Raw genomic sequence first — 15479 nt, forward strand, 5'->3', positions numbered from 1 at the left:
CATGCACACCAAGGAAAGAATAGGCCCTCACAACATATGGAAAATGTACGATGCATAGTGTTAGTCACCTTTTTCCTTCCCAACACAATGAAAGAGCTAGTAAAAAAGAAGCTTTGCTTTTTTCCTTTAATAAATTAAACTGCATAGCATATAACAATCTCCGAAATATCCACATTTTCACCTCTCTTTTAAGAACATAAAAAGTCCAAATTATTTTCTCAACAAGTTCAATTAAGATATGGCTAAGCAAATTTTCTTTTCAGTACTTTGCAGAGTGTAAGAACGATCACAATGGCATAGTTACACAATAATTGGACTAATCAAAGCTATATAATGTTAGTATTGTGAATGAAGTAGTGTTGCTCATTAGCCTATTACAAAAGAATTACTGTAAATTCAGTCTTCATGCAGCATCACTTCCTGTGCAAACAACCACAGATAATGCAACAAGCTTGAAACACTGCCAAGCTGGCAGACTGGCAGCACAAATTATGCAAAGAACCAGAAAGCCTTCAGTAGATTCAATAGAGCTTGGAGCATAAGAATGATTAAGTGTTTCTGTGTACAACTACAAATCACAGTAATGAATCAGACTAAAATTTCCAATAAGGGACTTAACTGCACCAGCTGGCCTTCTTCAGCAGCATTATAATGTGAAATGATGACATCCTAAATAGTGGTGTTTGCAACTTTCACACAATCTGCCCAAAGCAAATCCTTTGTTTTGCTTCAGTTTTTTGGAAGTCTTTTTTTTGAAATCATAATAAAATGCCACAGCATGTAAAGATACAGAAAAGCTACTAAGCTATACTGTTCCTTCTATCTCTATTTCTTTTCCTTTTTTCTAATCAAACGAGAGCAAGGCTCTGTTTGATTCTAATCAAATAGAGCATCTTCCATATCAGTTTTAACAGTCTCTTTCAAAACTGCTCAGACTACTTAATACAACTACAGATTTGCAATTACAAGCTTTTGTTTCTTTCTTTCTTTTTTTTTTTTTTTTTGTTAAATCAAAAACTTAGTGGTAGCAAGTCTAAACTGGAAAGCCTCTTTCTTTTATTGTAAAATGACAGTGATCATAAAATATTTCAAATTGCAAAGTATGATATTTTGGAAAACCAGGATACATGTGTCCATATGATATGAACAGAAAAAATGAATATACATCGCGTACATATATATATACATATGTGTATATATATACATATATACATATATATGTACATGTTTACATGTACATATAAGCGTGCATTTTTCTTACCGAATGGGCCTCTCTCATACTTGGACTTGGTCAGTTTTTATGCCTAGGGACATAATCTCAGCCATGCAGTACCACAGCATGGAAACAGAAGACGTTTCGGTTTGCTTTTGCAGTGGAATCAGTGTTACAGTTCTGCAGCACTTGAAATTTACTCTGGGCTTCTGTCACATCATCCGTAACAAGAAAAGGTTAACACATCTCATGCTTCAGGGCCCAACACTCATCACTGCAAAGCTGAGATAGAACATATTTTTCATGTTATAATACCAAGGTGAACACAGCCAGGGAGGAACTTCTGATAACCCAGTTCATATGAAAAACTAGACTTGTTTTCCACATTCTTCAAAAACACTGTAAGAGAGCAGAAGTCCATGGCAAGATAATGGACTAGATGACCAATGATTTGAACCAAATCAGGACTTGGAAATGTCATTTAACTCAAAAGCCTAAAGGAAGTTGTAATAAGATTAAGTGCTAACACAAAATCTATCAAACTATACCACTGCCCTGACTTAGTAAATTAGATTAAGTAATGTAACATTTTTACCACTATCAGCTTCTGTGAGTCTAATAATAAAGAAATGCTCTTTAACATGCTTTAATAGTGAAATTGTGGTAACTTGAAGGCTGCACGTGCAGGCAAAGATATCAGAAAATTTTTTTTAATTCCTAAATTCAGGTCTTACTCCGCACAAGCTTAGGGGCAGGAAACAATTCTCACTAAACCTAACATCATTTCATGTAACTCTTAAGAAACAGCACAGGAAATATTTTATCCAGATAGCACCCAACACACTTTCCTTAATTCTTAAAATAGTGAATTCTGCATCATGAGGCCCTCTATACTGCTCACCTCCCACCCAGCTTCACATTTTATACAGGTCCATTCAGCACACTTCTCTGGAACCTGCCTTGTGGAGCTCTAATACAAAGAGAGTAATTATCATTTTTTGTTTCTTTGTTGTAGCTTAGTGAAATGCTTACTTGTTATGACACTCTATCCGTTACTAGTGAATTCTTGTAATTTTCCAGATAAATCATGATCTGTAACTAAAATGCTTTTACCATGATGAAGTCACCTCTCCTACCTTTACTTTAACAAAATGGGTTAACTTTTTTTAGAATTGCTAGTATCATCAGAATCTATTGCTAAGTTAATATTTATTGGGAATCAGTTGCTCATAGAGAAGATCAAAAAAGCTGCACACCACTATAACAAGGCAATTCAATTCCTCTTATGAACACCTTCCCTGTGCTACTAAAATGACAGAGGTATAGGCTGCTACAATAAAGAAGAAAAATATAGTACAAAAAAAAGACAAAGAAGGGACTGTAAATGACTGTAACCATAATCTGCAAAGAGAAAGAAAATGTCATAAATAAAAAGATGTGCTACAAAAAGGATTATCCCATATTTCTAAATAATTCCCCAGAGATTTCCTATACCCAATATGTGAAATAAAAACTAGATCTGGTATACCTGGATTGTGTTACAATTGCTTCCTACTCTGAAACCTAGGAATTCATGATTGGAGATGGTGAGAAATTCAACAGAAAGTTCAAGGTCCTTACACAAGTAACCGCTGTCAGTCTTTAAACGTTTCAATTCCATCTTAACATGCCATGGATGTAACATGGCAGAGAAAAGTGCAATCTATTTCTCCCACAGCAGGGAACTGTTGTGTTGATCTGCACATTTTACATAAACAAACCCACAAGAAGCATAGCAGAACCTTCGCAATGGGGGTAGGGGGCATAATGTATGGTGGGGAATTAGTAGAAGAGAGGCATTTACATTCACCTAGAAAAACTGCACCTGCATCTAATGCACTGATTAATTTAATGCATTCAAACATTGATTGGTTTAATGTATCAAAACAATTTTATGCAGTACATTTATTTTACTTAGAGAAAAAGAGACTGTTTTACCAGATTCCACTCGGATAAATCAGTATGAGGTTAGTCAGTAGGTTCTAATATATCAGAGACACTCAGATTTACTTGGCCCAAAACTGTCTTGCAATTTCCTCATTTCCAGAGCCTATACACAAAACATTTCTAAATGTTACTAAGCAAGTCATCACTTCACCAGTTTCTTGCAGCAAGCAGTTGAATCTTGGAATGGACTGCATAATGACTGGGTCTCAACTGAGTTAACCTCATTTGTAAATTGTCTCCTGCAGCTGGTTTGAGATAAAAGCAAAGAGAAACATTTGGAGTAGATAGATGCTTCCCCACCATCTCCACATTCTTCCACCTTTAAGCATTAAGCTTAAATATTTTTGTCTTGACAACCATGCAGTACCAAAAAAGAATTCCAGTAAAAGTAATCCAACTGAAACCACAGGCACTATCCCATGTTTACTGTTATGCTTACATTAAAATTCTCTGCTGGGTGGCAACCCTGCCCCATTTTTATAAGTTTTCTAGAGTTTGCTCTTCACCTGCAGCTAACCTACTAGCTTAGAACTTCACGTATACACTGCTTAGTTTCTACAGTAGCCTATGATTCACATGATGTTATTCTGGCAGTTCACATGTGTCATCGCTTCATATTATAATTGTCTGTTTCAAATTGAAGATGACCTTAACAGACTATTTCTCTGTTAAACATATAGTCCTATTGTATTGATATATAGTGTATAATATGTATTCCTATACCTGCAAATCTATGATAGCTCATTGCTGGACTAACTTTTCAACTTTTCTGAGCGTGTTTATCTACCAGCTTTCCATGGCCTTAATGAGTTCCTATGTATTGTGGTATCACCACAAATTCTTTCTTTGCTCAAAGTGGCAACCACAAGTATGTGGAGATTTAAGGATTTATCATTACCACCTGCTGCTCTGCATATACGAAGAGCACACATTCCGTTACAGGTAGTCTGAAATATCCGTTACCACCTACAGCCCTCCTTCTTTGACTCACCCCTTTTTATTTCCTTTCCAATTCTCTTTTGGCTGAATATTCACCTAACTTATTTCCTCTTCCTCAAGCTCACGGGGTAAACCCATAGTTCCTAGAGATTCTCAGTACTGCAGATTCAAATAATTAAATCTCCTGAAAATTACTGAAAACTAAAACGAGTAGACAAATTTCTATTAGTATGATGAACACTCTGCTGGTCGCCGTAACATTCACCTCACTGTATCACAATATTGGCAATACTCTATTCCAATATTCTACAAGTTGTATTTGTAATGACCAAGGTATACTCCAAAGCATTTCATTATTGCATGTATAGACACTTTACTGGGTTTTTTCCCCATAAAGCCTATCACTTAACCAATAAAGATAAATTGGAAAGCACAAAGGAATGGTAAAGCATCATTTAGGCAAAAGGAAAAGTTGATGTCAAACTGCAGAGTTTTAAAGAATCAATGAAAAATTCTATTTTACACCAGACTTAATTATTTATCATGCGTTCTAGTGCAGGCAGCTACTCCCTTCCCTCAACAATCCACATAGAAGTACTTGGATAAATAGCATTAGTATATAACCTGCAAGTTCTCCCCTCCTAAAGTACTTTCTTTCAGAGGGCACAGCTAAGAGCACAGCACACAGAACACAGCTTCCAACACAGTTATAGCCAGCAAAGACGCAAATGCAATTACCTGCTACCAAGAAAAATCTTTTACCTCTAACCATGCCCCCATAGTTTCTGAGGCTCTAGTACTCCAAACTACTCTCATTACACTTATTTCACCTTTTTTGTCAAATACCATTCAGTCTTTCCAGGACAGTACATAAAGTATGCTCTGGCATCAGGATGCTGTGGTGCTGCAGAAATGTACTAGGAGGGGACCTGCCATCTTGGCAGTCTCCCAGAAAAGGACACAAGCCCTGTGTGCGGTACCTAAAGACTGAGGGGAAACCATGATCTCTGCTACCATGGAAACTGAAGAAAGAGCAAAACCATAGGCTTGCCTGATCCACACCACCATGAAAAGGAGAGTGAGATGCACTAGCTGGTTTTGAAACCATGCAAAGGCAAGCACACTGCAGCAAGAGCACAGCGCTGAGATCCCTAAGCTAATACAAATTTTAATACTTCTGAAAGCACAGGTGAAATCACATCAGTAGAGTGTCCTGTCACATTAATTAAGCCTGTTGGACCATGTCACATCATGTCAGTAACAGCTTTGCAGGTGGCTGGGATATTCACCAATCACATGCTTCACTGTGTGGGACTGAGGTACCCTCAGTAATCCATACAGGGCTACAGCAGTTTGGAATTTGTACTGTACAGGTAAGAACACCCAGGACAGCATGGACTGAATAACAGAATGCCCATGCCTAAGTGTTTTTTCTGCAAGTCAACCTCTAACAAAACAATGAGAGAAATTATTAATGGGATTCCTCCATTTGATACAATTATCAGCCTTCATTGATTAGTAACCTCTCTGTCTGGCTATTGCCACAAAGAGTGACAATTTATATACAGAATTTTATGGAAAAGGTAATAGGGCTGTTTGGAAATGTTGCTTCTAATAACAGAGAATTTAACTGTAAATCTGAGAATTTCAACTTGATGATACTCCAGAATAATCTATTCAGCTGTAACAGTGTATTACAGGTTTCTTTTCCTGGGGTAGCCCAAAGGTGCCCATAAACCTTTTATTTAACTTGGAGGTATGCAGAATCTCCTCTTCCCTGACTGTCTCTTGAGGATAGTCTTTGCCACTGTACCAGTTCACATGCTTAAAACTACTTTTCCTGTGCAAGAGTCTTGGGAATGATCTCTGGAACATCTATGCATCTATACAGCAAATATGTTCAAATGGAAATCTATGGGCAAGTTCTTTATGAAGAGGTCCCAGTAATCCATGAAAAAGGTCTCTAGTTTTCCAGAAGACATCCTGAACTGCCTTTTCTTAAAAAAAAAAAAAATTATTCAAATTATCAAATATTTGAATAAGACCACATGAACATAGACAAAGTAGAAAAGGAAAATTACTGTGATGAAATTTTGTGAAGATTTATTCCCAAAAGATTGAATATACACAACTGATACAGTAGAAATGGATACAGGTAGATAATATAACCTGACAGTTGATAATGTAACTTTTCTTATCTAATTTTCACCAAGACTTATAAGTGAGTCGACTAGTCCTTTGGGAACTTGGAAGAATAAACGGCTGTGTTGAAAATCAACACACAAATTGCAGATATCAGTGAAGGAATAAAATCTTGGGCTAAAGAAGTTAATAGAGGTATAGAGACCAGCAGACACAACTGCTTGTGAATATGCTATTCATACTCTTATCCTACCATAGTACAGCAAGGTCACAGACTGCATGAAGAAAACTTATTTAAAAAGAAAGCACAAAGCAACTGATTTATCCTTGAACTTGGTAATCTGGGGGAAAAGGGAGATTTAAGCTTGAAAAATCCTTGTTCTGGCTCCAAACAGGTATGTGGGATAATCGCTGGAGGTGAGTTAGAAATTAAACTTAAGTTTTTAGAAAAGGTACAGCATTGAAGAAGCTTTTAAGGTGGAGTGCAGCTGATATGTAAGGAATCCATTCCACAGAAGTTCCCTAGTAACCTTAGATGTCAGCAATGCCAGGAGAACTTGGCGTACTGACTCTAAGAGGAGTTGTGCGGAGAGTGGAGTGGTGCGGAGGCATCATGGCCAGGCTCTGTGATAAATGGGAACTCGAGGTACCATGGAGCTGGTGCGCTGCATATTTGCTACCCTGGGCCAACAGTCCATCGTACTTTTGACAAAATGCTGTCCTTTCAGTGAACTTTGCTCATTATAATATCATTATAATACCAAAACACACCTCCATCCCAAAAGTTACCTGCCTCTAAGGTGCAACCACCCCTTGCTGGGCGCGCGCTTTGAATTTCTTCTAGTCTACACTTTTAAATGTAAAGCGAAGAAATTTTACACCAATCATAATAAAGGTATGTATGACTAGAGTCACTGAAGCTCCACCTGAAAGATAAAATAGTATAAAATGTGTGAAGAGAAAGAGGGTGTTAGGGAAGATACCATCGTGTATCACTCTGACTTCTGGGACCAGTCGACAGGCTGAGACTCTCCTCTCCCCCCCCCACTGGGATGCCTTTGGGTAAGATTGGAAACCTCTACAGTCACTTTAAATCTCTAACGTATTAGAATTGTTTTGCTTCATATTAGAGTCACTTCGTATTTGTTTAGCATACTTGTAGCCTAGCCGTGTACTCATATCTTTGGTATTTATGTGGGTCTTGTAACCAGCAATCTTATCACCAGTAATCCAAGGAACCTGTGTATCTGTTGCTTTAATAAATTGCACTATTTGTTATTCCAGCTGTGATCACTCCCATTGAACGTGACTGGCCAGAGCATCTGCCAACAACTACTCTGATGAGTGGTTACTTTTACAACCCTTAGAAAATAAACTGTTGGACTTTGCTGCACCCAGATTCCTCTCAGAGGAGGAGTTTAGAAAGCAAGGGGGTCCTGTCTGAACCTCGTGACTCAACGGTAGGGCGTCTCCCCCAGCCACTCCTCAGATTTCTACTATTAACGCAACAAGATAAGTAAAAAATTGCTTCATCTATCTTACTAGACTATATTTGCAGTGCTTATCACAATCGCCAAGTTGCTGCCATTCCAAAGTTTCCCATTGTGAGATTGTATTATATTCATACAAGCTTTGCCTTTTAAAATATTACCTCTCTAAGAGAGTGCCAGGGACTCTAGGAAGAATAATACAGGTATGAAGGCAGATGTCAATATGGTTATTAATTCAAACACTGTGTAGAGTTTCATCTAGTCTAGAAGTTTTCAGTCCTTACCTGCTGCATGTATACTCAACTTGGAGATGTCATTTTCCCCACTGTTTTCAATGTGTGTAATACCTCTCAGAAATTTCAAATGATGGTGTTCTCTTTTCACAGTTGACGCTGACACATTCCCAACAGTTCACATGCAGTTGAAATTAGCCTACCTAGCTTTGTCTGAAAATAATTCTTGGATCTTATATAACGCTTTATCAAACCAAAATGCCTAGCTTTTCATTGAGGTTGTTTGATATAAACAGTATAGCTCTACAAATAATGTAGAGCTTTTTTGTTAATTAAACACAGCTGCAGACTGAGGGTAGTGCAAACTTTTGTACTATCTTGCTTGTTTGAAAGCTACAGCTAGGTGTATTTAAGCATAACTAGACACTCAGAAGAACATTCCTTGTATCATTCATAAAACTGTACTGGCTCTCTAAAAAGCTTGTTACGATCCTCTTACATCAGACAAGCAAGTCCCTAGTTTCCTTAGCTCTTTTCAGCCCATGCTGAGCAAAGCACTAACACACACTTATTTGAATCATGTTATTGAAGTTTAGCGTTACCATGATGCTCTGTTTCCCATAATGAAGTGAAAAAAAACAAATCCCAACTCAAATACGAAACTTGACTCCATCCCCTGAGCAAACAACAATCTCATGACTCTAAGTGTAAGGTTCAGCCCCCTACATATTCACTTTCTGCCCCAGATAAAGCCGCAGAAGTACATTAATATTTTGCCACTCTAAGACCTACATAAATAGAACATCTGGATCTGTTCTCAAAAAAAAAAAAAAGGTAAGACTAAAAATCATCTATATGCAGATTCAGGAATAACTTTATCATGTATTTCTTCCTAATATTTAACCAGTCCAGAATGCAAAGAAAATTGGAATGCATAGAAGAGGAGGAAAAAAAAAACAAACAAACAAACAACTTACACTATAACAGGTCATTACCTACATTTTAACAGGCAATTTTGAGTTCTCCAGCTTGATATAAGAAGTTATGAAGTCTAAGTAATGTACAGCAGCAGGACATTATCACAATTGTTATACTCGTTTAGTACTGGCAAAGTTGGTATTTCCTTAAATGTATTTGAATCAGCAGCTTGCAATATTTAAATATGTACATCCCCTAGTTTACCAGCCTATCAAAAAACCCAAATATTAAACTTTCTAATCAAATTATGCATACATAATTACTTCTAAAATCCACTCCTACTGTGCTCATATGGTGTTAAATAGTTAAACTAATTATAGCATATTTCTGGTTTACAGTCAGTCATGAACACTATAAAAAAGTCTATAGGATTAACGTTTAATGTATTTACCTGTGTGTAAGCCTTCGGTGACTAATGCAAACAGCAGTTTGTTGATCCTGTGCAACGCAGACCTTATGGCGACTACACTTCATCTTCAAACATGGATCTTTAGCTGGATCTAAAGCTAAAAATAATTTTAGAAAATTGTTAACAGTTATCTAGAAACATGCAATTAAGCAAAGAAACACACCACACATAAAACCCACCAAGTACATGGAGGAGGGCTGGCCTGCTGCTGTACAGTATGATGGACTGAAAGGCACCAATTTTTACTAGGATAAAATGCAGCACACTCAGTGATAATGCAATATGAAGCTGTTCAAAATTCCTTACGTAGGAAAATGGATCTTCATGAAACATGCATACTTATGTATATTCCCATAAAATACCACTATTTTTAATTTATAAAAATACTAAGTACCCTATCAGATTCTCTCCTGGTTAACAGCTGTAACAAAGGCAATCAAAGGCTGCTGGGTTTTACTGTAGCTGAAAACACTTTAATATTAGAATTTGCTTAGGACTTTTAGGAAGTCTGCACACCCATTATGTCATTCAGAGCACCAAATTCCCAAAGAAAACCATTTTTAATTGGATTCTGTTGTCTACAGTTCTCCATTTCAGTCATATCACTTCTAAACAGAATTAGGTTTGTGATTTTTAAAGCTCAGAAGCACCACATTACTTAATCACAATAAAACCATAAGCCAAAAAGTAATGAAAAAGAAGTCAGAAAAGCAAACGTCATTTGATCAGGAGTTTGGAACATTCGTTCATTCAGATGGTGGCTGCCACATCTTCCACATACAAGATCTCTTTAAAAGCTGTAAGCCAGGATGCTAATGAAAAAAAGGTACTTCTACTCAATCAATTTCTTGTTATTCCTACTGTGAAATAATAGCATCTACGAAGCCACATTTCACAGTAATAATTCAATAAGACATAAATGGTGATGTCTTGGTCCATAAGCAATTAACCCAGAGAAGAGGAAAAGCATCCATTCGCTAAAGGCTGTTGTTGCGTAGCAAAGAAAGTACTCACTACCACATTCTTTAAACAATTGTCATTTTTGCACTGTAATCCCCAAATACTGGTATTTCTACCATGAAAGTAGTTTCCTCTTCCTGCTTACTACGACACAGCCAGGTTCTTCTGACTCAACATTAAGCAGTGAATAATGACACTGTCTGAATTTACCGAGAAATTATAACTCAGATGACACTTTAGTAAAAGAGACTTATATTAAAATATGCAGGTGAGTGATTTGTATGAGTCTGTCCTTAAATACAAATTCTACCTGCAATATTCTAGGTCTCTTATTTCTGTTTTGTGGGGGGTTTTGTAGCTGGTACTTTAGTCATTAATCCACACTTATCTTGGAGCTACACTTCAAACTACAAATACTAATTTCTAGCTATAATACTGTAAGAGCCAAACAGTCCTGTTTGTTACTCATTATTAATTCTGTATAACATATTTCTTAAGTAACCATGCCTACATGATAATAAAGAAAAGTTTCTGCCAATTTATGCTCTCTCAAGAAAAACCAACTTTTCCCTTCTCTGATCTTCTCTGATTCATGGCATCTCTCAGGTAGATTTAAAAATTCCAAAACTGATTTTTTTAATTATTTCTCTGTGTGTCCTTTTTGGCTTTTGGCTTTGGGTAGAAGTCAAACACCAAAGCCTAGCTTAAAGAGACACTACTGAAAATCCTAAACCGCAAAACCAAACGAGTGAGCTATGAACAACCACAATTCAGTTTCCCTATGTTCATCTTTGCTTTAGTGTGAAATCCTAATTCAGAAATGCTCCTTCCCCATTTTCACGTTTGCTTATGAAATATATATTTGTGTATGACTCTTCTGAAAGGAAAGTTGTTTCTTCTGTTCTTAATGATGAAAAGTAAACTTTTAACCACACCTCTATTTGAGCTGTCAGATGATATTAACATAAGACTGACTAACTATGTACCCAGAAAACAACAACCAGGCTGATCATTAGTTGCAGTTGTGACAGGAGTTTGTGGTGCTAAGTATGATTAAATATAGTCTAAGCAGTGACTTTTTCAGTTTTATTTCCTTCTTAGCAATATATTCGGCTGTGCAAAATATATACATCATATTACAAACAAAACAGAAAAGCGATGAAATCATTAATATAATAATTCAGTGCAAACGGAAAAGAAATATTTTGCTAATTACAGCATAAGACATATGCAAAGATGCATTCCTCTTCCAGGTATTTTTATTTATTTCTACAGCAAACCAGCCATAAATCTACAATAAATCATCCAGAATAAGTCTGGTTACAACAACTCTAAACAAGCGGAAAAGCAAATGCAGCAAAAAATGACTGAACCAGGATAACAGAGTTGGAGTCAGAATTAACAAGAGCGTATTCAGTACCCTTCTCCAATACACTTAGATTTTAGAATCCATGTCAAATATTTTCCCTACTTAAAGTCAGGCAGAATGTAATGTCAGCCCCTAGTAGCATGAACAGATTAGCACTTAACGTACCGTTCCAAGCACCTCTTCCCGGAATGTCCCTGATGGAGACACTAAGGTAGCAATACTGGAAAATGATATTGGCATATCTTCAGATAACTGTTTTGCAAAGCTGAATGGGTTAATGGAATAAAAATACGTGAGCAAGGCAAATCTGGAATCACATAAGGATGCTTCATTCAGTATCAAGCAGAAAACGTGTTTCAGGAAAAGGGTAAATGGAGATGATGATGATGTAACTTCCCACTCCCATTGAAATGGTTCTTTCTTCTCCCAAAGTTTTGGGACTCTGAAGGTGCGTTTTGACAATTCATCAAAATTTAGCAAGCCATAACATATCTTTTTGGCAATGTTACCGGTAGAACCCAACTTTACTACCGAGAGATGGTACTATCAAACTTTGCCTTTACGACAACATGAAGATGGGTATCAAACCAGGGAAGACATCTAGATTATTGCTGGAATCAGAATGACTACACCCCTAGAAAAAACTCCAGGTGCCAGAGGTGAAGATTCAAACAACCAATCAAAACAAAACAAATCAAACAAAGAAAGCACTGCGCGCACACCCCCACACCCTGCAAAAAAAACCCATAGATGCAAGTAAATGAAAGCATTTTAAGGTTTTTAATAAAATATAAATAATCAATCAATCAATGAAAGTCCAAGACATCTCGCTCAGAAATCAGCTTAGAAAACAGCTTTGAACACAGAAATGATGACAGAAAGAAGTGCTGGATTTTGACAGCACTTTCAGAAAGAAAACTGTTAGGAAGGAAGGGACTGTAAGAATGCTCCATTAGGTTCCTTATGTATTTAACAGGCATTTTCTACTAAATATAAACTAAATTGTTTAGAATTCTGTGTCAAATAATACATTTCTGTGCAGAAATTTCCATTCAGAAATTGCACCTTTTAAAGAAAAGGTAATGACAGGCGTTCATTGCTGAGCACCTAATGTCGGAAATCAGCTGTGCAAGACAACAGAATATCTGCAAGGCAACCCCTTCCTGGCCCTACGTTGATAACCAATTCAGCTGTGTTCTGTCCATTTTTCTCCTCTAAGAATTTTCTTTGAAGAAAATACAACAGCTTACAAAAAGGAAAGACTTATCCATAAATCTGACTAACTGATAACACATTCTCTGCATACTCACATTGTTTGTTTCATTTGCTATGAAACAGAAGTCAGGTTTGATTAGCTCTTTCTTTTAGGGTCAGGGTTTGTTTTATAAACCAAAGTACTAAACAAAACTTAGGTGCATGTGTGTGTGTGTGTGCATGCACACACCTCTGTATTTGAAAGATACATGAGATTTTGTCTTGGCAGCTTTGTCCAGCGGCAGAGAAATGAAGAATTTTAAGGGATTTTTGACACCATCTCTACCAATTAGACACTGAAGACCGGTGAGTTCACTAACTTCTCAGAGGTATTTCTTTACAGCTAAGAGATGACAGGAGAGTCTGAGAGCAACCTGTTTTGGACTTTTCCAAAATGAACCATTTCCTGGGCTAGACTGGGTCCTCTCACACATTCCACATAGAAGCCAGTACTTATATTCAGTTCTGGAGCCTATCCAAACCCTCCAGTACCAGTTTAAGCTTCCAGTATTTGCTGACTCAGTGGTTATCATGCCCTGCATGAACCTCTTTATGCCCTCACATACGGCATACATTCATTATACAGCAAGAAGGGCTATGGGACTGAGTTAGTACAGGGGCTACTATGTAAGCAGAGTAAACCAGCAGAGCCACAGGTGCCAAAATCACACGACCATTTTTAGATTCAAAGGCATGTTCCACACTCATAGTCTTGCCATCGACATTAACTCACATTATCCCTCAGTGACTTGCTCGACTTCTTGTTCTCTGTCAGCTACGAACCCCCTACAGAAGTCTTTTTTCCTCATCTTACATATGATGCGCAGCCTCACATTTTCCAAATACTTTTTTGTCAAAATGTCTTGGTTACTGAACCCTTTCAGTGATCAGTAGCCACAGAAGAATATATGACCTTGGATACATTTTTTGAAAAGTTGCACTATCTCCAGCAAGGGAGAGACCAAATAAATCACTGATATAAAAAACCAGATTTTTGGAATGTGAAAAAGTCAGGTACCTGAAGGGTCAATATCTGCCTGAACTGACGCTGTAGTTTAGCAAGCCAGAGTATAAAATACAGGAAGAAATGTTGCTAGAAACTGTGAAAAGCAGTGCAAGCCTTTCTCTTTTTTCTTCCAATATCACGTGCTGTAGGCAACCTTATACTATGAAGCGCATAGGATCTAAATTTTATTAATTTATTTTGCACAATCTCACATTTTTAAAATTTTTAACCTGCTTTTGAAAAATAGTAAACATATAGATTGCAGTAGTGATTTTCCCAGCTTTGAAAGGACTAAAAGAAATTAGATACTTATGAAAGCATGGAAATGGCTTGCCTTTCTTTTAATCCTGTTTTACTTCATAGCTGGAGCAGACAAATGGACAATTTTCATCGAAAATGAAGGCTAAACTACAAGAAAAAAACATTTTCCAAAACCACAGCCTGAAGTTTTTCATGTTGGGGAAGAACTGGCATCCCCTTACAATATATTTTCCTAAAATAATATCAAGTGTTGTGTTAATGAAATTTCACCAAGCAGAGAAATATCATTGTCACAAAAAGTATTACAAAAGTATAAAATGCTCTGCAACATCTACTATTTCTCTAGGAACTTATATTTTAAATTAAAAATAATTTGCTCTCTGCTGAAAAATTATGGAACAGGATTAGGATCATCTAGTGACTTTTATAGATGGATATGTATTTGTTATTCTCATGTGCTAAGGAAGCAATTAATATTTGAAAAAATTGATTCCGTTATTACTAATGGATATATTTATTTATAATTCAAATTTGGAAGAGCAATTCAGCAAAGCTTTCCATCATCTCTTCTGTAAGTTAATTTACAGCTAACACTCCCAGAAACTGGCATTAGCCAGAACATCCTTTCTATTGGGAATATAATAGGAAATCAAGATTAGCAAGACATAACATAGGAATCCTCTTAAGAGAGGCACTGTGGCAGAAACCACAGTAAATTACCATTATTTCACAATCTGCTGAGTGCATTCTGACATGTTCCTAATTTTCCATTCCCAGTAAAATGAAAGGGGGGAAAAAGGTATAGAACAGTTTTCAGACTTAAAATCTGTTTCCCTCCTCCAAAGTTTATGATTCATTTCTGATGGGCAAAATAAGAACCAGCTAGACATTTTGCTTTACTACACTTACCAAAACTTAAGCTATGTTTTGAGCATCCCACAAGGGATTTAATTCATCTAGTTTAAAAGGCAGGTCTGACTCCTTTGCGTTACAAAGTTTTCACATTTGACAATGAGGGGAGAAAAATATAGATTATCTAAAAGTTTTAACTAAAATATTAATTATTAGGTCAAATGCCTAGGTTACAACACTAGGCAGACAGACACCCTGAAGGGAATGACCCATATTGCCTGCTTTGATAAACCGCACAATTCCTGAAGACACCTAAAGACCATCAGTGTCTTTACTTCTCTGTTTTGAAAGATAGTGATTTCTCACCTCCTAAAGCAGAATTTCTCA

General features: G+C 36.7%; 1 protein-coding gene across 1 annotated transcript in view; it reads right to left on the minus strand.

Annotated features, from left to right (window-relative positions):
• SPOCK3 (SPARC (osteonectin), cwcv and kazal like domains proteoglycan 3) overlaps window positions 1-15479 on the minus strand; it is a 225988-nt gene that overhangs the window by 109060 nt on the left and 101449 nt on the right. Inside the window, exon 4 of the mRNA XM_075091076.1 lies at window positions 9373-9487. Coding sequence (XP_074947177.1) covers window positions 9373-9487 — 115 coding nt within the window. The remainder of the gene's footprint in view (window positions 1-9372; window positions 9488-15479) is intronic.

This window comes from Phalacrocorax aristotelis, chromosome 4 (genome assembly GCF_949628215.1).
Source record: "Phalacrocorax aristotelis chromosome 4, bGulAri2.1, whole genome shotgun sequence".
Classification (NCBI taxonomy): Eukaryota; Metazoa; Chordata; class Aves; order Suliformes; family Phalacrocoracidae; genus Phalacrocorax; species Phalacrocorax aristotelis.